Here is a 25,710-nt window from a genome sequence, read left to right as displayed (position 1 = left end):
CCAGAGAGGATTCACCTGGTGCCTGCTCCTGAGGATCTGGCACAGGTGCAGGTGCTTCAGATCCAAGGCCTTGCCCCAGTTCAGCCGGCCCTGGAGGCGGGGACTCCTGTGCAGGCTGGGGTTCCTCCGGTTCAGCCTCTGAATCAGATTCCCAGGCCATCACACTCTTGCTGCTCTTAAGCAAATATTTCATTTATTACACTTCTTTAGGCAATTCATAAACCACTTAATAGAAAAACTTTCAAAGCAGCATACAAATAACATTGCGGATCAGGCACAGCTAGAAATCTGCAAAGCAGTTAAAAAGCAAATATACACAAAACCTTAATTCATTAAAACACAGTAGAAACAGTTACACTTTTTAAACAAGTATATGTAATCAAGTTCTGTGGCTGGATAGTGCTGTCACACTAAAGGATCAACTTTTTGTAAATGTGGAAGAAACATTATATAGCACTTGTAAAAGTAGAAGCCGAAAAATACCGACAAGATGCTAAATGAGCATTACACATTATATCAGCTGTAATATTATTTTTTTAAAAAAAAGCTTTACCAAAAAACCAAATCTGTGAGCCAAGGCCAATGAAATATGCAATTATTAACAATGGTGTGTGGCTTCACAACAATAAGATGCAAAAATTGTGTGCAATTGCACTTCAATGTATTCTAAAATATCTGACTGTGCATACTAAATTTAACTACTCTGCAGCAATGAAATAAAAAGATATTTCCAAAACAAAGGTGTCCTGCTCAGTGATAATTGTGCCAAGCAGATGTTCTCTGGGGGTGGGAAACAAAGTTCCATGGATTGAAAATTGCAAGTTCTGGGAATTGAAAACTGCAAGTTCCATGGATCAAAGCAGTTAGATAACTATGTGTGGGACCTGGCGATCTCATCAGTAAAGTGGTCCCAACCAAGCCTATAGTAGCTTGGAGAATGAGGTTCAGGAGATTTTCATCAGGGAGGGAGGGAGGGTTAGCCACCACCACACCCTGCTCCATGGCCCTAACCCTTCTATTTTAATTGCTATTTGTAAAAAGGATAAACAAAACCATACACAAGGAAAACAGGAAGCATCTGGTGTAAATGAAGAAATAGAAGAGTTAGTCCCAAATATGCAGAAGGACATGGGTAGGCCTTGCAGAATACAGAGTCACCCTGTTTCTTGGGCCCTACAGTTAGGTAATCTCTGGACTGAGTTGTCTTATTCCCCACCCCTCCACACACACCTTTTAAATTGCAATGTGTATTATTTCACAATATGGTTTGCCCTCTCCTACATTCATTCTGCCAAATGGGACTCTGGACATCTGCCCTAAAGCCCAGCCATGATGTTACCACCACTTGAGCCAACCCTACATGCTCCTTTGGACATACTTATTTGCAAAGCCCTCTCAATCAGAAAGGTCTTTAAGTGTTGTACGTAATAAAATTATCATTAAAACACAGCTGAAACCTACAAAATTGTTGAAAACCCACGTATACATAAAGTAAAGGTCTATAAAACGCAGATGAAATCAGCAACACTTTTAAATAACACATAACTGAATCACATTTAATTTTAATTCTCCTCTCTCTTTTCATCCCACTTGTTCACTATAGGTCTTTCTGATGTCTTCACCACTCCAACTTAAATGGAGTTGTTTGTGGGAATCATGAGAGAAAGTCAGAGAGAGTCCATCTGCAGCCTGAAAATACATCAGACCGATTATGGATTGGTTGCCTGTGGTCTTTTTTTGGTGGATTGGCAGAAGAATGAAAAAAGAAAATACTCTTGTTTTGGAAACTGGGCATTGCTTCCCTAATGATGCATGTAAGATAGGCATGTTTTCAAATCAGGCTCTAGTTGAGTCTATGTTGGTAGCTACATTGATATCTATCCTAGCCCTGTGTTGTTATCAAAGTTTTGGTTTGAAACTCCACCTTTCATTGATTCAGAATTTCTTCCTGGTATCCATGAAACTCAACACCCTCTTTTTACCAAACATGAATCTGCCCTGTGTGTTATAACCCTTGCTGAAAGCATTTTACTGTGAGGTAAACTACTATGTATTGTTTATTGAGTCTGTCCCCCCCCCCCCGCCACCCACATGTTCTCTTGAGCACGGGGAGTTTTTAATCAAGTTTTGTAGTCCCACACTGCTGTTTTAAAATCAATTGCTTTATGTTCCAAAATGGATTTACTCCTAGATGGAAAGGTCCTTGGAGACTCCCTGGGAGCTCTGAGAAACTCTCCTTTATGCCGTTTTCAAAGCTTCTGTTTCCGATCCTCAAGCGAGGAAGCATCAGGCTGAGTTCCAACATAACATCTTCCATTGGCTCATTCCCACACACCCAAACTCTGCTTCTGCAGGAACATCCCCAAATAAATCAAAGACAATATAACAATGGGCTTCCTGGAACCTGTTGGATGTAGTGCATGGACATGAAAGTGAAGTCTAGACCCGGAAGATGGAGCTGAAGTCCCAGCTGAGCCCACAAGGCAAATTAGTGGCTCTGATCCAGCTGCTACAGTCACAGGCAACTACTCATGCACAACAGTCAATGGCTCCTATGTGCATAACATCCTATTGGCTTGAAAGAATGCATTTAGAGGGGGGGTGAGATGTCATACATTAAAGAGGATACCCCTCTCTTTGAATGCCTTTCTGGTCCAAGTCTAAAAATAAAGAACCATAAAAGGGGCAGAGCAAACAAGGGCCTTGAAAATGCCCATCAGCAGCGAGCAGCTGGCCAGCAAACTGAGCAGGTGCACACAGGATTACTGTTTTATTCTTATATGAATTATTATTATTATTATTATTATTATTATTATTATTATTATTATTATTATTAAAATTTGTATATTGCCCTTCATCTGTAGATCTCAGGGTGATTCACAACATAAAAATGACACCTGGTCACAGTCTTTCCTGCTATGGTGGGGTGCAATGTATTTCTATTTAAAAAATAGTAATTATTTCTGAATTTACATCTATGCATATAGATTGGCACATGCAGATTTCATGCTTTGTATGTCTCCTTCTGTCCTCTCGTTTGGTGATACAGTTCCTCTTTCTGGCTTTATGCATAAGAGGCCACCCTAGACACAGCCAGTCGGTTCAACTGTAATGTGTCTTGACATGGGCAATGTACTTTAGAGGCTAGTTACACACATCTCTCTTGCTGGATCAAATCTTTATGATCAAATCAGTGCTAATTATTCTGGTGGTACTCAGTACCGGCACCCTTTCTCCCCCATCCTCTTGAGATCTATTGGGATGGTGGTCAAATTTTGTTGGGGAGTAGCAAACAGAGACGCGGGTGGCGCTGTGGGTAAAACCTCAGCGCCTAGGACTTGCCGATCGCATGGTCGGCGGTTCGAATCCCTGTGGCGGGGTGCGCTCCCGCTGCTCGGTCCCAGCGCCTGCCAACCTAGCAGTTCGAAATCACCCCCTGGTGCAAGTAGATAAATAGGGACCGCTTACTAGCGGGAAGGTAAACGGCGTTTCCGTGTGCGGCTCTGGCTCGCCAGAGTAGCTTCGTCACGCTGGCCACATGACCCGGAAGTGTCTGCGGACAGCGCTGGCTCCCAGCCTATAGATGAGCGCACAACCCTAGAGTCTGTCAAGACTGGCCTGTACGGGCAGGGGTACCTTTAGCAAACAGAGAGAGAGGGAAGAAAAACGGACTCCTCCTCATCATCCCCCTTCTCTAAGAAGTACACTCATGCATCCCAGTCGTGTTGGGGAGAAGTTTGGAGAAGTTTGAGAGAGGAGACATGTAATTCTGGAAGGAGGGCAGGACAGATGCTAGTTTGGGGGCAGTTAGAGAGCCAGGAGGGTGGGGAAAAGGACGAGAAGGAGGGGATTGGAGTCTCAATTATAAAGCATGGGCTCCTTGAAGAAAAGGGTGGGATATAAATGCAATAAGTAAACTATTCTGCTTACCTGCTTAAGAAAGCTGGAGGGGCCAGCCAAATGGAGATGTCAGTCAACAAACCTGGCAGCCTGGCAACCAGAGATCTCCACATGATCACAATTTCGGGTTGCCATATGTCCTCTTTTTGCTGGACACACCCTCTTTTTCAGACTCAAAATTTCTCTCTGAATGGATTTTCAATATACAGTGGTACCTCAATATACAGTGGTTACATACGCTTCAGTTTACAGACTCCGCTAACCCAGAAATAGTACCTTGGGTTAAGAACTTTGCTTCAGGATGAGAACAGAAATTGCAGTGCGGTGGCAGCGGGAGGCCCCATTAGCTAAAGTGATGCTTCAGGTTAAGAACAGTTTCAGGTTAAGAATGGACCTCCGGAACGAATTAAGTTCTTAACCTGAGGTACCACTGTATAGCAAAACGTCTGGGTTTATGCAAATACACATACCACAAAGCTTCCAAAATATAAAGTCATGCTGCTCTGCACCTTTCCTCTTCTACTCTACTCCAGCTCCTTTCATGTGACTGGAGCTGGCCAATAGTGGGTTGTCACATGATTTGGTCACCGTGTTGTTCTTCTCCCTTGTCACGTGATCCGTAGAGCCTGTGGCTGGGAGCCATAGAGGAATATGCCCAGGAGCCATGGTAACTTGGAGTGGGGGATGCCTGGGGCTTCGCCACCCTCGCCCTGTGGCTAACCAGCTCAGCGGGTGGAGGGAAGCAACGTTGATCCAAGGCCCCTTTTTCCGACCTCAAGAGCAGCAGTGGCAGGTGGGGGAACCGTTCTGTTTGTTCACTGACTGGTGGGTAGTTACTTTTGGCTAAAGCAGCCCAGTCAGAGTGGCTCACTCTGCACTTTATGTGGCTTTCATAACAGTAGCAAATACATGAAGCAGGAATGAAAAACATGCACCTTTATATGCTCAGGTAGGCATACATGTATGTAACACCAATGCACTTATAAAAGGTAAAGGGACCCCTGACCATTAGGTCCAGTTGCAGACGACTCTGGGGTTGCGGTGCTCATCTCGCTTTATTGGCTGAGAGAGCCGGCGTACACCTTCCAGGCCATGTGGCCAGCATGACTAAGCCGCTTCGGGCGAACCAGAACAGTGCAGGTAAACGCCGTTTACCTTCCTACCGGAGTGGTACCTATTTATCTACTTGCACTTTGATGTGCTTTCGAACTGCTAGGTGGGCAGGAGCTGAGACAGAGCAACAGGAGCTCACCACGTCACGGGGATTTGAACTGCCGACCTTCTGATCAGCAAGCCCTAGGCTCTGTGGTTTAACCCACAGTGCCACCCGCATCCCAATTCACTCATAGTGAATGCAATTACTGTTATTAAGTGTGGAGCTGCTTTCAGTATCTGATGCAATTTGAAAACAACCAAACACTGTGAGTTGGCTGAATATTTATAATATTTGCCTGTTCTGATCCTTATTGTTTTTTGGTTGGTGGAGTATATGTGTGGCATTATTATTATTATTATTATTATTATTATTATTATTATTTTAAACTGTTGTTATAAACTCTTCAAAATATTGCTCTTCAAAATATGGCAACTCTATCACAACTGGACACCTGCCAGTCTCAATGTGTGCCTGGCACCTGAGGAATTTCAAACTCTGGATATAGGAGCAGGGGAGACTTGGGGTGGTACATGACTTGACATGTACCTGTTTACAAAACAGCTGAAACCAAGAGTAGAAATAGTTTACATTGTCCTAAGTGGCTATTTTATGCACACTTTACCCTGGTATGTGAATTTTTGTACACATTGTTTGGCTAGAGTGCCTTGCAAAATTCAGAGAAGTGCAAATTGCAGAGGATTTGAAAGGCTGCCTGTTTTTCAGTTAAGACATTGTTTCAGAAAGTGAGATTTGATGGATTAATCCTTGAATGCAAACTAAATTGAATTTCTCTCCATCTGTACTAGGCTGGGTTTGGGGTGGGCGGGAATATGCCCATAGAATCCTCTACCTATTTGCCTCACTTTGTCTTATTGCAAAGTGTGGGACTGTGTGCCACCATGCTGATCACCTTTAAAAGAATAAGAAAGCCTGGACATTGGGCATTTTTGCACCAAACAGTCAAAACATCTAGCTGAGAACGAACATTACTCCACCAGACAGAAAAAAAGTCAGGCATAAAGCTTACTTCACATCTGAGGTCACCATTATGGTGAAGAGCCATTCAGTCCAGTTAAGGGACATAGTATCAGGGGCGTCTTACCCATAGAGGCTAGTGGCACGGGGTGCCAGGGCGCCAAGTTCTGGAGGGTGCCAGGGAAGAGGCAGAGGCTGGACACGGCGCCTCCCGGCATCAGCTCGCCGCCCTCACCCGCCTCCACCTTGCCGCGTCGAAGCAGTGCCATGCCCAGAGCCTCCGTTTGCTATGGCCACCACGGCACCAGTGGCCAGCTGAGCCGGGAGGCACCACGTCCAGCCTCCGCCTCTTCCCCGCCAGAGGAGCCACCCTCCAGCCGCTGCCCGCCTCCTCCAGCCCCGCTGGCAGTGCTGTCCTCCCTTAAAAAAAGGTGGACAACTCTGGGGAATGGGGGGGGGGGGCGCAGGAGGGAGCTTTGTACCAAGGCGCAAGATATGCTTAAGATGCCCCTGCATAGTATTGGGCTTTGGCGGGTGTTAGCCAGTCAGAATGGGATTCAGAGGACTGGCACTTTTCTGAAAGCAGTCAATCTATATTATGTGCCACTGCAGAATTCAGGCTTCCATGACCTTGGAAACTTAATTTGCCTTTTTCCAGATCCATCCCTGATATGCATATTGGAGTTGCAAGCTGGTTAAAGAAATGTTGATTGATTCATCATATGGTATTTAACTGATTCACTGATTGCATTTGCAATTGATTTGCAAAAACAAAATTTCAGAGGACAAAAAAAAATACTGTAGTAATTGTTGTTATTATTACCCTTCCTTCACCAGCAGGTTCGGGTTTTCTTTGTTTTCAGGTGCAGCACACCTAGGTGGCATGAAGCTGCCTTCTGCTGAGCTAAACCATTGGTCCATCCACCTCAGTATTGTCCAAACTGAACCCTCCCTGGAGGGATTGAACCTGGGACAATTTGCATGCAAATCAGGTGCTCTAGCGCTGAGCTGTGGTAGGTGCCATAACAGAAGAGGTATTCCTCCTGTGTCTGAGAGGAGACAAAACACCTCCTTTAAGGAGCAGTTTCCAATCTGCAGTTTGTTGAAGAATCTAGTTTTAAAGTAATTAAAAACAAATAAAGCATCTCCTAATTAATTGGGGAAGAGCACTTCTGTAGCCAGTATAGCATTTACCCAATTAATCTGTATTATTAATAAATTAAATATTGCAGTGTGTGTGTGAAAAATATGTTCATTTGATATATACTGTATGTATAGATAGCATAATCTAGTAGAGGTATGGCAGGCATGTGACCCTCCTGATGATGTTGGACCCCAACTTCCATCAGTCCCAGCTACCATAATCAGTGGCCAGGGTTTATGGGAACCAGAACCCAGCAGAACCAGGAGGGCCACAGATTCTGCCATTCCTAACACAATCAGGGTTGCCATATTTCAAAAAGTTGCTGAGCTATCCATGCCTTGGGCCATTCACCACCTCTCAGGCAAACCTACTTTGTAGGGTTGCTATTCAGAATTAATTGAGGAGCTGGAGGGCCATATATGCCACGTTGAGCTCCTTGGAGGGAAAAGGTGGGATATAAATGCAGTAAATAAATGAGATAAAATCCTGGTTCACACTTACTTGCAGACCAGTTGTTGACCGTTCATCACGTGGTTCTTCAACGTTTGATTGTTTCCAAATGAATATGTGAACCACTTCCATTTCGAAATTAGGTGATATGGATGTTTCACCTGTGCTAATTCATCCATGATCTCATTTACAAATACAAATTATTGATCGGCGCTATTACAATCAGTGTGCCATGAACATGTTTGCGCACACAAACAGCTGGCCCAATGAGAATTACAATAATCTGTACTTAACATTAGGTGGCAGGAAATATTTTTCTTTTGCTCAGAGATGCAGTGGCACAAAATAACTTTTATTTCTTTAAATGGATTTCCTTGTAGCTTCATTCTTCTAAAAAAAAAGTTCTTTGTTTACATCTGCCTTTTATTGTATACATTTTGTCTTTCAGCAATTGAGAGTAGGGAATGAAAACAGAAGAAATTCTTTAGTTGCACAGCAACAAAAATGACAGAATATCAAATTTACACTAAAAGGAATCGCTATTTGAAAACGACTTGGCTTTCAGCTTTCAAAAACAAAGAAAGACAAATAAACATCTATATTTCAATCCTTTGTATGGGTATTTGATAATAAAACCATAGATATAAAACAAATGCCCTTAAATGACACCATCTAGATGGTTTTAATATCACCTCCCATGTGTTCAGTTACAATATTTTAATTACACTGATAGATTTTTGTGCAATTTAAACTCTCTCTCTCTCATGCTTAAAGAAGGAATGTGAGGTTAGGGACCGAATTTCCCCCCTCTTTTGGGAAGGAATAGTACTCTTTAAAAAAAAAATAGCACTAATTCTGCAATATAAAATTTCTTTGTGTGAATCGTGCCAGAAAAACTACACATATAAGGTTTGTGTAACTTATAAGCTAAGTATTCTGCAGAGAGAGGATCCTATAAAATCGGACCCTCATTCCCATATCAGAGAGAGAGAGAGAGAGAGAGAGAGAGAGAGAGAGAGAGAGAGAAAGAAAGAAAGAAAGAAAGAAAGAAAGAAAGAAAGAAAGAAAGAAAGAAAGAAAGAAAATCACAGCCAGATGATGATGATGATTTGTATAGTGCCTTTCATCCAAAGATCACAAGGCGGTTCACAACATAAAAATACAAAATGAGAACACAAAACAAAAACAAAGCAATAACCCCCTCCCCACCCCCATATTTAATATCTACTCAGGGGACTTTAAAAAAAATAATCCTGCAGATAATTACATGGGGGATGTTTCTTTATTGAAATATATGAGAATAATGCCAGTTTTATAAATGCCAAATTCTAATATTTTGCCAAATATGAAAAATCAAATACTATCAACAGAGCACTGCCAGAAATCATAAGGGCAGGATAATCATCAGCAAAAGCTCAATTACTTTGTAGTATGTAATACTTCAAATTACCTGCATACACCACCCACCTCCATACATAATACCTGTGCGTAGTGGGTCAGGTCTGCACCATGTGAGACTCACCAGTCCAAACACAGTCATGTATGGTACCCTATCAGCAGCCCCCAAAACCTGTTTTTACTGCCTATTTGGGACTGCCAAAAATGGGGGGAGGGTTTCAAGCATGACTGCACTGCCAAACTGCATTCAACTGGGTGGATCAAAAGTTATGCATACCTACATTAGGATCAAGTTGTATTGGAGGATTTAACAATATGTGTGATAGTTCAGCAAAAACTCTAAAATTAGACCTGCGATGAAATCCCAGCCTACGATTCTGTGAATACTTAGTCATGACCAGTGCTACTTTCCTGGAAAAAGAGGTGCCAGAACTCACCATGAACACCTCCCTCATTCTCTTAGAATGTCAATGGCACCCACCTGAGAGTTTCAGTGAGTCCAGCCCAGGTCATGAGGGAGTTGAATAAAGTAGGCGGGAAATAGAGTGCATATAAATTGGTGAGTGGGGGACCCTTGACTTGTGAGCTAGAGATAGAGCCCAGGAGACAACCTTGCAGACACTAGTCCATTAGAGTGACTGGGACACTGTCCCACCAACCTCAATCTGCCTTCACCCAGCCTTCTCCTACCTGCCTTCTTATCTTACTTATAACCAATCAGGGGGTGGCTCTGCCTGTCATTGGCTCTAGTGCTAACACCTACTGCTGGTCTCCTGGTCTCCCTGATTTCCTCTGAACCAGTCACAATAGGCACTAAACACCCCTGGGTGTAGAGGTACTTAGCCTGTTACCTTGGCAAGAACCACATGTTTACCACCTTGGGTTCCCTCGTGGAAGAAAGGTGGGATGCAAATGTAAGGAGATAAAATAATATGTATATGGTGATGTGCATGCAGAATTGCATCCCTGCCTTGTTCCAGATTAAACAGTTAACCCAGGGCAGTATTGTCTACTTTGATTGGCAGTGGCTCCCCGGGGTCTCCAGGTCTTTTCCATCACCTGCTGCTGGAGACCTTTTAATGGCAGATGACCTGGAACCTTCCACATGCACATTCTTTTTTACTTCTAGCACTGGAAGCTCTTCTTCATTCACCCCATATACAACTGTATTCCTTCATGGAACTCATTTGTGAAGAATACAGGTCTGCCTATTGTCCATTGTCTGGAGAGATTACAAACAGGTAGAATAACAGTTATGGCAGGGGACGGGAATGTTTACAACGATATAGTTAAAATATATACATTTAGCCTTCATCCATTGCCTAAGCCCAGCCTAACTCCATTGTAGCTTAATAAGAAAAGAAAAGTGCTGCACAAAATTAGCAATAAAGTCCTTCCAGAGGAAGATTTAGGGCAGTGTGACCAGCTCCACTGCATTGGGTGCCAAGCCTAGAGGGCGCCACAGGGTGTCACAACTAGGACATAGTGAACTGAGCAGAATGGAAGGTGATGGGTGGGGGTTGCCGAATGTTGGGCTCGCACAGGGCGACGCTGAAATTTGGAAGACCGAAGTTCACCCCTGGGTCTGATTGCCTGGTGACTCACAATCTCAATTAATGGCTAGATTGTTGTTTTGTTTTTGCTTGTAGCCTTATGTGATAGCAAGAAATGAGTATTAAAAGTATGGTTTCTTTCATGGAAATCTCTCTCTCATTCATATATGTGTGCGTGTTTATATATATGAAATCTAAAAATATGTTTAGGGGTACTCTCATTTTCTTACTCATATTGAAATACTACCCCTCAATGAGGCCAAACTTTGATTCACAAAATGTTTAGGGGTAAGCGTACCCCAGCGCCCCCCCCACGAAAAAAGCTGTGTGTGTCATATATATGTATATGTATATATATATATATATATATATATATATATATATATATATGGCGACTTGATACAAAAAACAACAATAATCCCAAAACGCAATTTATCAAGCCTGTTCTTAAAGGAAATCTTCTGTATGTCTTCCCTGCTCATTCACTCTGCCTATTCTTTCTGGGTTAATTTTTAAAGTGCATGAATGAGTAGCCTGTTTTAGGGTTTTGTTTGTTGCTTCCTAGCCTCCACCACCACCCCACGCCCCACACAACACTTATGGCTCAAATCAGGGGACTAAGGAAGAGCGGGCAGCCTTGAGAAAGTCCACAGAAAACCTTGCCTCCCCATCATCACTCTCTGGTCATATCTAAAAGGCTTTGGGGGATCTAGAGCCAGGAAAAGGACACTTATTGATACCAAGACCTTGGAGGCTGTGGGAGATTATATTTCCATGAGGCATCCCAAAGTGATTTACAATCTTTGACCTAAGCATTGCAACAAAAGAAGCAGAAACCGCTTTTTCTCTGGCAAGCATCTGAACTGGTCCATCAGTAGCCTCCATTTCTGCATCCGGGCAGGACATGATGTACTTTAAACAGAATGGAGTTTTAGATGATGTAAATTGTAGTGCAGAAGATACTGTCATCAAAATGCTGTTACTACTACTACTGTAATAAATAATAATAATAATAATAATAATAATAATAATAATAATAATAATAATATAGCAAAACAACAACAACATCCTGCAAGGAGCTCAGCATGGTACACATGTTTCTCCTGGTTCTCATTTTATCTTCATAGCAACCTTGTGAGTTAGGTTCAGCTAAGAGACAGTGAAGGGCCCAAGGTTGACCAGTGAGCTTCATGAATTAAATGTTTGTTGCTCTACCCACATACCCACTGGAAATTCATGGTGGCAAAAGCAATATGCATTCTATGCAGCTCTCCTTCCAAATGAGTTCGAGTGGTCAAATTTAAAGCAGCATTTTCATACTTATTGTAATAGGTCAGACACCCAGATCTGAAACACATGTCCTTGGAAGCAAATCAATAGGGCATAACTTTAAAGTAAAAGCGGGATCTGATGCAAAGCAACCCAGGCCAAGCTGCCAAGCCTTTAAGTTGCCCATCTGTGCAAATTTTATATCGTGATAGCTGAGCATAACTGGGTTGCTTTGAGAATAAACAAAATAAAGACTGATTTTTCCCCATATTGAAAAGTGCAATATGAATAAAAGATACAATAATAAATATTGCATGGCTGCCTGATAAATATTAACTTAATATTAATTTACAAAATTAAGTAGGGTTGGGGAAATAATACTGGCTTCATTTTCCTGGATGGCATCTACAATCATCCCTGCTTCAAATTCATAAGGTACTGACACACACACACATACGAAAACAAACACACACACCAATAAAAACCAACAAACCAATGCCTCTGCCTTCACAAAGACACTTAGCATCCCCTTCCCCCTCCCCCATTTGCAATGTGCTTCTCTGTTTTAAATTATAATTCACAGGCAGCGAATACATTCGTGCATTCAAATTCAAGGCAAAGTTACATTGTGTGTTTCCCAGTTGTCAATTACAAACGGCTGGTCCAAGAAGGAGCTGAACCCTTCTTAAAGTCGCTGCATAGCCAACAGCATCTCTGAGGCTGCCTCTTAAACGGGGGAGGGGAGAGAGAGAGAGAGAGAGAGAGAGAGAGAGAGAGAGAGAGAGAGAGAGAGAGAGATTGTGCTCAAAGAAACATATGTCGTCCCAAGATTTATTTATTTTTTAAACCGAACGAAAGAAAAGGATCGCTTTGCACAATCACATGTGAAATTGACTGTATTAGCTTAACTAGCCCTGCCTGGGAAAGGGAAATTTGCATCCCATGCTTTAAAAAAGAAAGGAAAAGAGGAGGCGGAAGAAGAAAAGCAAACAAATAAACCAGGAAGACTCCACTAGGATGACCCTAAGGAAACCGAGATCTACAACAACCTCTTTAACAGGAAGGCATTGCCCTGTCGAAAAAGGGTGTGAGACTCTCCTTTCTCTCCCTTCTCCAGCAAAGATGGAAGCCTTAGAAGGGCCTGCCAGCTGACTGGTATAGATACCAGCGTTTGCTATATATTAGCCTCAATATTGTCTGAGAGAGGAAATTGACAGATTTCTTAAACAAAACAACAACAATTTCACATAGGATTGAAAGGGCGGCTGGGAATTTGAACGCAAAAAAGCTGGCTCTTCTCTATTAAAGTCTAACCCTTTAACCCTAAATAATAATTAACAACAACAAGAAATATTTTTAAAAGAGCAAGGCCGTGAAGCATATTGGAAGGGGGGGGCGGGGACCGAGAAAGTTTATTTATTTTTATTTTTCTGTAAAGTTTCCCCGGGTTTCTTTCTTTCTTTCTTTCTTTCTTTCTTTCTTTCTTTCTTTCTTTCTTTCTTTCTTTCTTTTTTATCACCACACAAATAACGCAACTTCTTTTAACCTGTAAAAATGTTTTATTCAGACCTTTTGTGTGTGTGCGTCTGTACAACAATAAAATATTGCGTCAATATAAACCCCCCCCCCCTTGACTAAAAGTGGTTGACAAACAAACATCACAAGCGAATCGTTTTATGTTTACGCCTTCCTTCCCTGGACAGCCGCTTCGAGGATATATATATATATATATATAATTATTTTTCTGACTTTTTTTTTAAAACATAATGAGGAATTTATTGAAAATAAATAATTGTCGGCAACTGCGATAGGCAATTTGGAATAAAATAGTTGAAAAAGCAACCTTTAATGAAAATAGCGTTTATTATACATCAGTTACTAAATGAATAATCTAAATGATCTCCCCCCCCCCCTTTTAAATTAATAACTTCCCAAAAACGTTTAGAATATACAAAACTGTACAGGTATTTTCTTTTTCTTTTTTCCTTAATATAAAGTTGGCAGAAAGCGGGGTCTTCATTGTTGGGATATTAAGCGCATATTCCGGCTTGCCAGAGAGAAAATATGGAAATGAACATTGTTTATGCTTGAGAAGAATTTGGATTGAAAACGGGGGCGGGAAATGGGGGGGGGGGAGAATCCTTTTCCATAATTAAACTGGCGTTGTTTTTACATCATTCCAGAGCTGCAAATTTGCACCTAGGGCTCCTTTCATATTATATCGATAGGTGTGTCAGACAGAGTAGTGATGGATGGGTAGGCACAATACTCTGGATTTTTTTAGTAGTATAACTATATATATCTATATATACTTAGATGTCTGTAAAGCACCTATACAAACAACTGCGATGCCTCGTTGTGCCAGGTTTCCGTGTGTATTCGCTTAAGACATGTAAACGTGTAAAATATACACGTTGTGGTCCTGCCTAGGTGTCCGCAGACAAACAATGGGCAATGCGTCTGTTTGTACAGCGTGTTTGCGTGTGCCTGCACACCCCTATAATGTGCGCCTTTGTAAACACACACGTCCACAAATGGAGGGGAGCTATATCCAATGACAGGCATGGAAGGGGAGGGAAGAATCTACAAGCAAAATAGCATTTTATTTGCTTTGGGGGAACTCTTTTAAAAAAATACAACTTAATAACAAAACGCTTTTGACCAGATCTGCAGCATATCAGTAAAAACCACAACCCAATTCCTTACTGCCTTTCCCCCCACCTCGACCCAACCACCTCCCATACCCATTATTAATTTCAACCCTTGCTGTTTTCCTTTTGACTTTTGATAAGAAACGCGGGCAAACCGATTTATTCCGAAGCTAAGCGTTTGGACGGGAAACGGGTTTGACTACAAACCGTAGCTCCAGGGGTCGACCAGGATGGATCCAGTCGTGTGTGTGTGTGTATATATATATATATATAACATTGTCGAAGAGCTAGAGACCAGGGAAAGGCCGGCCTTTCAAACATATATAAGTTATTCTGGTGATGTTTCCATGTTCGAACTTTGTTTAGACAAGCCAAAATCAGGCACGGGGATGGATGGGGAAGGATATGGAGGGGGGGGGCGCGAGTAGGAGTCGTCTTTTAGAGAATTTCCATGTTGACGTTATTTAATTCTGAAAGTTATTTAAATATATCTGAAAGGGCGGGACAAAGAAGGGTTGAGAAAATCAGATTTTCTGACTAGTCATCTCTTTTTTTCTGCCTTTGGGGCTTAGAAAAGAGGGGTTCCAGATTCTACCCCCCTCTAATGGGGGTTGGGAAAATTAGAATACATTTCCCCCTGCCTCCTCCTCCCCCCCTTTACAGAAAATCAGTGACCTGCAGGGGGAGAGGGGAGGAGGAGCTGATCAATGGGGTTCCTCCAATTTTAGGTCACAAATGTTACCTACAGGTTGTAGTGTATCACCCCCGGCCTTCTGAAGGCCGCTATACAGAAAGTCTGGTTTAGGAACGAGCAAAGCCAAGTCCAGCCAAGCTAAAGCGAAAACAAAAAAATATATACCCCAAAACCTGAAATACATCGGATCAGACCAAGGCGCTGAAAGGTTATTCATAGGCACGTTTTGTGTATATATCTATATGGAAAGAGAGAGACAATGCATTTGTTCTGTTGTCTTCGTATCGGAGATTTCTTTTTTTAAAGCCTTGATGTTTACCACAGAAAATCGGCGAGGGGGTGGGGAAGGTTGGATAGATAGAGAAACAGAAGAAAAAGATAACTATAGACATATAAATAAGTATATGTGCTGCCAGGAATGAGCAGCGGGGTGGAGGGGGGTAATGACGGTGGGGAGGAGGTATGCATTATAAACTATCCTTTTCATTTTCTTAATGTCGTGGCCGGGTTGATGTTGTCCTGAAGGGTTGATGAAGGTAAAGTTACCGATAATAATTATAATAATAATAATAATAATAAAATCCTGGTTTGGGCAGGGTCGGGAGAAGAAGAAGAAAAAGAAGAACGCAAGAAAAAGGAGGGCGAGGAGAAGGAGGAGTGGGGGATGAATGTCACACCCATAGGATCCGCGCCGCTGCCCAGTTCCCGAGTGGGTCCTTCATAGTCAAAGATCGTGGCAGGAGGCGTCTGTTTTCACGCTGTGAGAGTAAACCTCGTGCGGCTGCGGCGGGTCCCCTGGCGGCGTCATCCTCTTCTCCTTTTGCCGTCTGTTGCAAAACCAAACCCTCACCACCTCCTTCTCCAGCTGGAGGCTGTCCGCCAAAGACGAGATCTCCTGGGCCGCCGGCTTGGGGCACTTCAAGAAATGCGTTTCCAGGACCCCTTTGACACTCACCTCGATGGAGGTCCGCTTCTTCCGCTTCCTGCCCTGCGCCGCGATCTTGTCGATGCTGGTGGGGCTCCCCGTCGAGGAGTCGGCCTCCTCCAGCCACTTGTTCAGCAGAGGCTTAAGCTTGCACATGTTCTTGAAGCTCAGCTGCAGAGCCTCGAACCGGCAGATGGTCGTCTGAGAGAAGACGTTCCCGTACAAAGTGCCCAGCGCCAAACCCACGTCCGCTTGCGTGAAGCCCAGCTTGATCCTCCTTTGTTTGAACTGCTTGGCGAACTGCTCCAGTTCGTCCGACGTCGGTGTCTCCTCGTCCGAGTGGTCCTGGCAGTGGTGAGAGCCCAGGTCGCCGTGGTCCGGGGTGTCCCTCAGCACCTGGTGCATGGCCTGCGGCGTGACCGAAGCCGGAGGGGGCGTCAGACCCCCGTGGTCCAACATCCCGCTGACCGTGAAGCCCGCTTGAGAGTAGACGTTCAAGGGAGGAGGCGGAGGCTGCCCGCTCGACGTGAGCGAGGAATTGTGAGCCGGGCTGGCCCCCCAGGCGCTGGGGTGGCTGGTGTGGTGGGGCGAGTGGTGGCTAACGTGAGGCGAGCGGTGGTGGATGATGGCCCCCAGCTGCAAGTCTTCCCGCCCTGGCTTCACGTCGGGCTGGTCCAGAGGGCTGGCGGTCAAGGTGGACGACCAAGGGCCTGCGTCGCTCAGGCTGGTCACCCAGTGGTGCCCCAGAGGGTGCCCATTGCTGGGGACCCCTTGCAAGTAGTCACTTTGGAGAAGTTTCTGGGGGTTCCGGAATGGGCTTCCTTGCTGCATCCCCGCCGATTCTGCGTGGACCAAAGAGCTGGAAGTGAGGATGCTGTAGGGATTCGACGCCGCAGTAGCCATGCTTGATGCTCAGGATTCCCCCTACTAGTTATAATGTGGCAAAGGGAGATGCGTTCAGCCTTTGACATCTACCCAGCCTAAAGGGAGCCAAATCAGCAACCGCATGCTGACGGACAGCCCCGGCGGCCAATCCGAGAGCCTCTTCCCGCCGGGAAGTGGGCGCCGCAACCAATGAGAGTTCGCCAAAGAGGCTGGCTCTGAGCCCGTCCAAAAGGGTGGGGGGATGGAGAGAGAGAGAAAGAGGGAGACGAAGAAGCTTGCAGGCGGAGAAGGGTTAAAACGAGGGAGTCTGGAAGCAGGAAGTGAATCAATCTTCAGGTTCCATTGGCTGCCGCGAGCGGGCTGCCCACGATTCAGTGGGTTAACCCTTTCGCCGCTGCAGGACAATATCGTTTATTTCAGCCCACCCACCTCCCCATCTCTGCCGCCGCTACTTCATTTTTTAGATCTTATTAGGAGAAGAAGAAAGGGAAAGAGGTGGGAGGAAGGGAAAGGAGGAGGCAAGGGAATGCGAGGGCATGGTTTAAATTTGTATTGATTAATTCCAGGTATAGACCCCTTTCCTGGAAAACTTGGGAGGGGGCAGGCGAAGGGAGGTTAAATACCCATCTTCAAGACGGACAGCTTCTCCTTAACACAATCTATAGACGTCTCCCCACAATACCCCCCCCCAAATCCCTCTTAACATTTTGAAGTCAGTCTGAAAGCAACTGGGAGATTAAGGGGTTGGGGGTAGCGGGGGAGAACAACAAAATAAACAAAACTGTCTCAAGTCAATCTCCCCGGCGCCTCAAAAGTTAGGAAACTTGGTGTGTGAGAGAGGGAATATCAGACGAACACTTATCCGGGACACATATTGCATACATGACACTGTTGTCATACTTTTGGGTATGTTGCATACTCATACACACAGAGAAAGAGAAATGAAACAGCTGTGTGTGTGTGTGTGTGTGTGTGTGTGTGTGTGTGTGAGAGAGAGAGAGAGAGAGAGAGAGAGAGAGAGAGAGAGAGAGAAGCTAGTTTTCAGAGATTCATTTGTTTCCTTTCCACTGAGCTGACTGGTTGGTAAATCAGCAGTTAACCCGCTGCCTGATTGAAATGCAAATCCTGCCTGCCATTCGCCTTAAGTTGGGTGGTGCAAAGTTTGCTTCCACAGTCGCCCTGGTCATCCCGGCTGCCTCCTCTCCACCCCCCACCCCTCCCCAGCAATTGGGAAACCGCGCGCTCCCTAACAACAAGCTCTGCAACTTTCCAAGCCTCTCGGAGCCTGTGACAGAAAAGCACACAACTTGTGGTGCCGCGACAGGAGGAGAGACGCACGTCTTGCAGCCCCGGGTGCCAAGAAAACCCCTCTCCTCCTTCCTAGACACACTCAGGAGGTTATAGTGGCTTCGTTTCTCCACGCCTTTCCAAAATACAGAACACACACACGCAAAATCTGGCAAACGGTTTGAATAAATTAGAATTGTTTTCTGCTAACCCTAACCCTCCCTTACCTTTGACATAAAGCTGTAAGGTATTGCTGTCTGTTTTATAAGCTTATTCCTGAAAACGTGGCTTTAGGTAATAAGGAGGAATGTCAAAGCATAAGTAGGGGAAACAATGAGAAATAAAGGGGGGGGGATGGAAGGTTGCTGCTCTTTCTCCCCTTAATGTTCCTTTTCAGTCTATTATGTCAATAATAACAATGATAACAACAACAATAGCAACAATACAGTCTGTTGTGTGTTCCTCTTGCAAATGTTTTAGCTGGAGAGCAGAAATCGGAGCGTTTAGATTTTGTTGCAGTACTCCAGCTGAGAAAATTAAACCCTAATACATTCGAAAAGAAAAGAACAAGGATCTCCGAAGTTTTTTTTTTAATGACCTTTCCGTGCATAATTTCGGAGGTAACCTAGCTGCATAATTATATTTGCACTTACAGAACGCTGCATCACAGTTCCCTTATTGGTTTGAAATTCCATTAAATATATTGCAGGAGCTCCTAGGTTAAGCTTGATTTAAATTTGCATACATTTTCATATATTTAGCAGAAATAAAAGAAGGGCTTGCAGCTACCCGAAAGTCATTAAGGCATTAAGTTCTCTAGGAAGACAGATCTGGAGAAAATTTCAAGAAAATGAAAATATCGCCCTAAACAAGGTGAGCCTTTTTTTCCTTCCACATCTCTCTCTCTCTATCCTTTCCTTCTCTCCCTCCCTCCCTCTCTCTCATTTGAGCTGCACCTTTTCCTTTTCCTTTTTTTAAAAATAGGATAAAACAACTACTGGTAATTTTTCAGCAGTTTCCAAGTCTAGATCAATGGATAGGAAATCTGAATGCAAGATTTGTTCGCTTTCATACTTTTTTTGGTTAAAGTTTGAAATAAAAGTTGCATAGGTTTAAATATATTGAGGAAGTTGGGAAACTTCCATTTTTATTTATATATTTTTTTAAAAAACATTTTCCTGATTGGTGGGAGGGGGTACTGGGAGACGGTACTGTGGTGAAGAGGTTCTGCCGTTTTGGTTTCGACAGTCTTTTCTTCTTCTTCTTCTTTGAAGCGTGGAAGCAATTTTTGGGAAAAGTACAGTTACTGGCAATTGAGGGTCCACTTATTTCCTCGCGTGGTACACTGTGGTCCTTGCTGGATCCGTAAAATAATCTGTAAGAAATGGGGTGTGTATGTGTGTGTAGCTGTAAAAGCAAGACTATTCTCCCCACTGGGTTGGGAGAATAATTTGAAAAGATAGAAAGGGCCAGATTCTTTGCGCGCGGGGGCGGGGTGGGGGAGAAAATCTGTAGCAAGGCAGGAATGAAACCCAGCCAGCCTAATACCATATTGAAAATCGGATCCACTCTATTTCTGATGGTCTATTTAGAAAGCTAAATAAGTGAAACTGGAACCTAACCTAACCAAACACAAAACAACCTTCGCCCTCTCTTTTGTACGATTTTAAAACCAAACTTTCATCGTTTTAGGGTGCCTTTACAAGAAGAGGAGGGAATCATAAAGCAGTTAGCTATTACCAACACCGATCCCCAACACAGTTAAGCAGCACTGTTGCAAACGGAGGATGATGTCCGCTGCAACACTAAGGGAGTAAATGTAACCGAACACAATAGAGGGGACGGATAGAGAGACAGACAGAGAGAGAGAGAGAGAGAGAGAGAGAGAGAGAGAGACTACATGTGATTGTTCTGTTAGGCTGCAAGCTTCCTTGGGAGGAAAAGCAGTATTCAACACCGCAGGGATTTACTTCTGAGTAAGCGCGCCTAGGGTAGACTAGTTTCTCTTCCACCACCACCCATACCAATTGACTTGGAAGGTCAATCCTTTGACAGCCGTCGCACGCGGGGGTAGGGAGGCCCCCTGCTCTTTACTCCCAAACCAACTCATTTTAAGGATGCTGGAGAGGTCTAAGTGAGGCAGCCAGGAAACCCACTATAAGCCTTTACCTCCTTGACATGTTTGGGGATCGCCGGGAGTGGGGAGGAGGAGGACGGATCGATTATCTTTTTCTTCCTTCCTCACTCGAACTTCTAAATGAACTTGGCTAGGAGCGCACTTTCTCCCCCAAAAGTGGGGAGAGAAAACCTCCCAGAAACAGGCCTGGTGAAATCAAGCTCAGAAAATGGCTTTGTTTAGACCAATATAACAAATAATGTTAAAAAATCAAAATGTGCAGGCATCATGCAGTATCATGTTCTGCCTCAGATTAATGGGAAGATATCCTTTGGTTTCTCTCTCTCTCTCTCTCTCCCCACACCCCCTCCGCCTCCACACTTTCTCTTTCTGGAGTGTTTTTTATCCGCTTGGAGTTGCACCCCTCCCCTCCCCTCTCGCTTTTGCCTCCTAATCTGCTTGAGAGGGTTTCTTTAGCGCTTTCCTGTCAGTCTAACTTCCCGAGTGTAACAGATGCTGCTCTCAGGCGCTCCTTTCTGCTGCTCGGCTCTATTCAGCTCCGCATATTTCTCCCCATGATCCAGGTTTCCATAGAGAGAAGCATAAAGGCGAGAGCGGAGCCGCAAATCCATCGCCCCATGCAGAATAAAAGGACCTCATTCAATAGACCCGACCCCGTCTGAACATGAGAGAGTTTTACTTTTTAAGGACACGCAGAGTAACTGTTGCAAGAATTTGTCACTTATTTTTCCCTCCCCCCCCCCATAGACTCCAGAGAGAGAGAGAGAGAGAGAGAGAGAGAGAGAGAGAGAGAGAGAGAGAACTTTTTTTAAAAAAAAGGAGGAATGAAAAGGAATCAAATCTGTGTTGTTATTATTATTATTATTATTGCCATCATAATTGTTAATACGAACGTTTTCTTCTTTTTAAAGCCCGTTGGGCTTCTCGGACTCCCCTCATCCCCCCCCCCCACGCACCGCGGCCCACCGCCAACCAGAAATAACTTTATTTTCATATCTAATCCCTCTTTCCCCCTCCCCCTCCCCCCACCCAACCCCGCTTCGGTCACTTCATGGCAGGGATAAAGCCCGAGTAAGAATAGCTCTAGGGAAAAAAGAAGAAAGAAATATCCCATCTTGTTGGGAGGCAAAAGAGTAGTTGCTATAGAAGGAGAGCGAACCAGCGAGCGAGCGAGCGAGAGAGAGGCGGTTTCTGTTTGTTTATATGATTATTTGTTTGTTTGTGTTGAAAGTGAAGAGGTGTCTGTAAAATAAAGTCCTCTTCTGGCTCCCTCTCGCTCGCTCCAAACACACACACACTTGACAGTCCAAGTTAAACAAACAAACAAACAAACAAATTCTCAGCTCGCACTGTTGCTGGGACACCCCCCCCCCCCCCTTTAAGCACACACTTCCGTCTTGCTTTTTAAAGGTGCGTAATATTCTTGCGTGGGGAAAGGAGTATATCGGATTGGAAGACAAGCTGCCAGCGAGCGAGGCGGTCACGAAGCTTGATCGCGTAATTCCACTGAATTCAGCGGGCCTCACTCCCAGGTTAAGTGTCTTTAGGATTGCTGCGTAAATCTTGCAGTCCTGAGGATGCTTACTTCTCTGACTTACTTCTGAGTAAACCCGAATAGGCTGGAACTGAGGTTTCCATTCTTTCCCGTCCCTCACCTCTCCTGGAGATGTGTATGACTTTTAGAACGCAATCCTATGCACAATTACTTGAAAGGAGCAGTCTAAAGGGATCTTGATCATATTGTAGATGGGTGCCCAGCGATGGAGGTTTAACATGCGGTCCAGCACCACGGATTTTTATCAGATAGGAAATCCCTTCTTGTTACTACTGTGAGCGAGTGTCTGCGGGGGGTGTCTGCATGCGCGTGTGCGAGTTATATATTTACTGCAAATCACCGGAGGCGGTTCATAATGCAAAAAACAATTCCTCGCAGTCTTAAGGCTGCAATCCTCTGCGTCTTTACTCCAGAGTAAGGCCTGCTGTGTTACACACTCTTACCCGGGGTGTGTTTAGGATTGCAGCCGTTGAACTTGTGTGATCGATGACCCCAGAGGCGCTCTCTCTCATGCTGTGTTTTTCTCTCCTGCGGAAGAGAGACAGATACTGAGAGTAACAGATTGCAATATAATTATAACCCACACAATTGTGGGAGATATCATCTCTCTCGAGTCCCTCGAACCTCTCTCCCTCTCTCTTCCTAAGGAGGTGGGACACACGCACAGACGACCCTCGCCGCCTCTATCTCTCCCCCCCCCCACCCCTTCCCTGCAAATGCTGAGATTTTGGTGGTGGTATTTAGTTGCAACTTTTTCAGATACTACTCAATTCCAAGAGCGGAGGCGCGGGATGTTGTTGAGGGCGGAGGGGAAGGGGGTTTCTCCCCCCCCCACTTCCAAGGGGGCAGTTTTGACTGTGCTTAATACAGCATGAAGCTGCGAGCGGTAGGCAGCGAGGCGAGGTCGCGACCTCTATAAAGAAAATTTCACCTTTTCGCCCAAGTTCGCTTTAGAGGCAAGGCTGGGACTTGTGAAGAGACGCTTGGTGGGAAACAAGTGTGTGCTTTTGTGTGTGTGTGTGTGTGTGTGTGTGTGTGTGTGTGTGTGTGTGTGAATGTGTTTGAGAGAGAGAACCCACCGGGAAAATAAGAGTATGGAAAAGGGACAGCCAAAAGGAGGCTGGGGAAGGAGGCTGCGAGAAAGAGTGAGAGTGTTTAACTGTTTCTTAAACAGGGGAGAGAGGTTTGTTTTTGTTTTCTTGTTGTCCCGCACTTTCCACAGGGCTAGAAAGGTTAGCCACGCTCCAACCCCGGTACTCTCCCTGCAACAAGCGAAAGCAAGGTTTTAAAACGAAACCAGAGTTTATGGGGTGGGGGGGCGGAGAGGAAGAAAGAGAAAAGAGAGAGAAAAGGAGAAGAAGAATTGGAGGAGCACTGGAGAAAGATATTAGCCAATTAGCAAAAAATTCCTTTCTCCCCCCCCCCTTTCTTCCCTCCCCCCCCCAATATTTTTTTAGTCTCTGCTGTTTTGGGGGGCGGGGGGGGGGAGAGAGAGGCACCTTGCATTTTACTCCTCTAGACTCAGATGCAGCAGCGGAGGAAGAGCAGGGGGCGGCGGAGAAGGGAAGGTAGGGTGTGGGGAACGCGTTCAAAGATTAACCCCTTCCAGGAATCTTTGGCAATATCCCCCCCCCCCCCACTTCCCACTGGCTACAGAAGAGGCAAAATATATTTCTGGGTGGGCGAGTTTTGTCACAGGTGTAAAGAGCTCCGAAGGAAAAATAGCAGTGGATGTTAATTATATAATTTCAACAATGTGTTGGGGTGAGCAAGCGTGTGTGGGGGGGGGGAGGTGAGGGGTCGAGCTTCTTGTTTGGGGGGCGCTTGTCCCTCCCAATCACTTCTAACCTCGATGGCGTTTGGTTGTATGCCCACACACGAGCTGATTCTGCGTTCGGGATACTGGAAGAGGGAGTGATCATTTTGATATTATTATTATTGTTGCTATAGTGGCTGTTGTTGCATCTCCTCACCTTGGCAGAAGAAATTGCAAGGTAAATAAGATAGAATCTAATCTGCTCACCGCCCTCCCTCAAATTCCGCCCCCACCCCGCCAGTTTATTTTTGCCCCACCTCACTGCGCCGCGCGCGCGCGCGCACACACACGTACAGGTTCCACTTGGTTCATCTCCCGTGTGTACCTATCTGTGTTCCCACCTGAAAAGTTTGGATGTTCCTGTGTACTTTAGGAGAGGCGCGGAGGTTGTGGTTTGTTTTCAAATGGGACTTGCTCTAGCGGATTTAATTCGTTGGCTGGGGGAGTTATTTATTTATTTCACTCTGAAAATGGGGGTGCGTGTGTGTGTGTGTGTGTGTGTGTGTGTTCATTCGCGTGTACGAGCGAATTGGAGAGAGGGGTGGCTTCCACAAACAGTTCGATTTGGTCGCTCATTAAATCGGATGCTGTTAATTTCCTCGCTTGGCCAGCTTTAGAAACCCAAGTTCGTTCGTTCTTTCTTCAACACATTTTACCAGCCTCTTCAGTGCATAATTAAATAAATAAATACTTTTAGTAAAATAAAAAGAAAAAGAAAAAGAGGGAGGATGGGGGAAAGCTACTTTATAAGGTCATAGATGAATTCCAACAATCGACCAGCCTTAGTCCTGGTTTCTTCCTTAACATCCAAGTTCAGAAGCATCTGGTCGTGGGAACTGGACAGCCGTCTGAAACATTTCAGGGGTCCACAGCTGAGCCCTTGGACGGTAAATTGTTTTTAGAAGAATTCAACTCCCGTCCCCCGTATCCATCTCTAGGTATTACTAAAATGTTACTGAACTACAACTTATTTCTAGTGCAATTTGTTTTCTAATATGTACACGGAGTAAGTTGCATTTGTAAAAGCGCTCAGGAAGTGACTACTGTAGTCAGAGTTGGTTCTTCAGTGTAGCCTTGCCTGGATTTTTTTTTTTTTAAAGAGGCAAAAAATAATTCCCATCTCCCCGAAAGGGATGACTTCGGGCCCCCTCGTCTTCAGCTGTGTCGCACTCAAGTCCGCAGTACCCTTCGTTATGTTCAGAATTATGGACTTAGTCCTGAATAAGGGTACAAAGGCTGCAGAACATTAGTAGACCCCGGATTTATATCCATAAAGGGACTCGTTTACCAACATGGTTTCTAAAAATCTCCCCTTTGGGTACCTTAACAAATTAGCAACAACAACGACAACAACAACAGTGTGCGTAAAATAGAGGAAGAAGTGTGTCTGTCATGCATACGAATTATACATCCCAAATACATAGTCTCAGAAAATAGTGATATATTGGTTCCAATGAAAGTAGCTTCCATGTAAATGACTAATTTCTAAAGAGTAGATTTACATCTATTCGGATGTACTGTAAACCTCGCAGTATTCTGTAGGGTGTGTGCTTTCAAGAACTGTGTTTAGGATTGGAGCCTTGTTGAGCTAACACAACCTCCTCTTTACTTAAGGGAAATGTTTAAGCTTTTCTCCCCGCCCCGTGTTGAGTTTTAAAAATAAATAATCCTACAATTGCAATAGGGGGAGACTAGGGGGAGGAGAAGCGGGGCGCGCGCGCAGGCAGGGGGGGGGGATTTTCTCGAGCACAAATCAAGACAATGGATATTCTGCGCTGGAAGAGGCGGCAGATCTCAAACAAAAGCTTGATGAACGGAACAGACAAAAACGCAAAGTTCCATTCAGGGCTTCCCTTTTGCCATGTCGTCTCACAGTTTGGAAGATAGCAGCTCTCCAAATTAATAGTCCTCTTTG

The 25,710-nt window shown here is 44.5% G+C and overlaps 1 protein-coding gene and 1 long non-coding RNA gene across 3 annotated transcripts in view; one reads left to right on the top strand and one right to left on the bottom strand.

The window, feature by feature from the left end:
• Positions 1 to 13,672: 13,672 nt before the first annotated feature.
• Positions 13,673 to 17,121, bottom strand: POU3F4 (POU class 3 homeobox 4). Its single transcript, XM_028715222.2, has one exon. The coding sequence runs from the start codon at positions 17,016 to 17,018 to the stop codon at positions 15,915 to 15,917; it is 1,104 nt and encodes a 367-aa protein (XP_028571055.1). The 5' UTR covers positions 17,019 to 17,121; the 3' UTR covers positions 13,673 to 15,914.
• Positions 17,122 to 18,195: 1,074 nt separating this feature from the next.
• Positions 18,196 to 25,710, top strand: part of LOC114589029 (uncharacterized) — a 97,041-nt gene continuing 89,526 nt past the window's right edge. The window contains exons 1-2 of one of the 2 annotated variants that reach the window (XR_013391268.1): positions 18,196 to 18,397; positions 19,049 to 19,160. This is a non-coding gene — a long non-coding RNA (uncharacterized LOC114589029). Of the gene's footprint in view, positions 18,467 to 19,048; positions 19,161 to 25,710 lie in introns of both variants that reach the window. The other variant, XR_003704565.2, reaches the window with a different exon arrangement.

Source organism: Podarcis muralis, chromosome Z, assembly GCF_964188315.1.
Source record: "Podarcis muralis chromosome Z, rPodMur119.hap1.1, whole genome shotgun sequence".
Taxonomy (NCBI): domain Eukaryota; kingdom Metazoa; phylum Chordata; class Lepidosauria; order Squamata; family Lacertidae; genus Podarcis; species Podarcis muralis.
The sequence above is the reverse complement of the archived record's forward strand: the minus strand, read 5'-3'. Positions and strand labels throughout refer to the sequence as shown.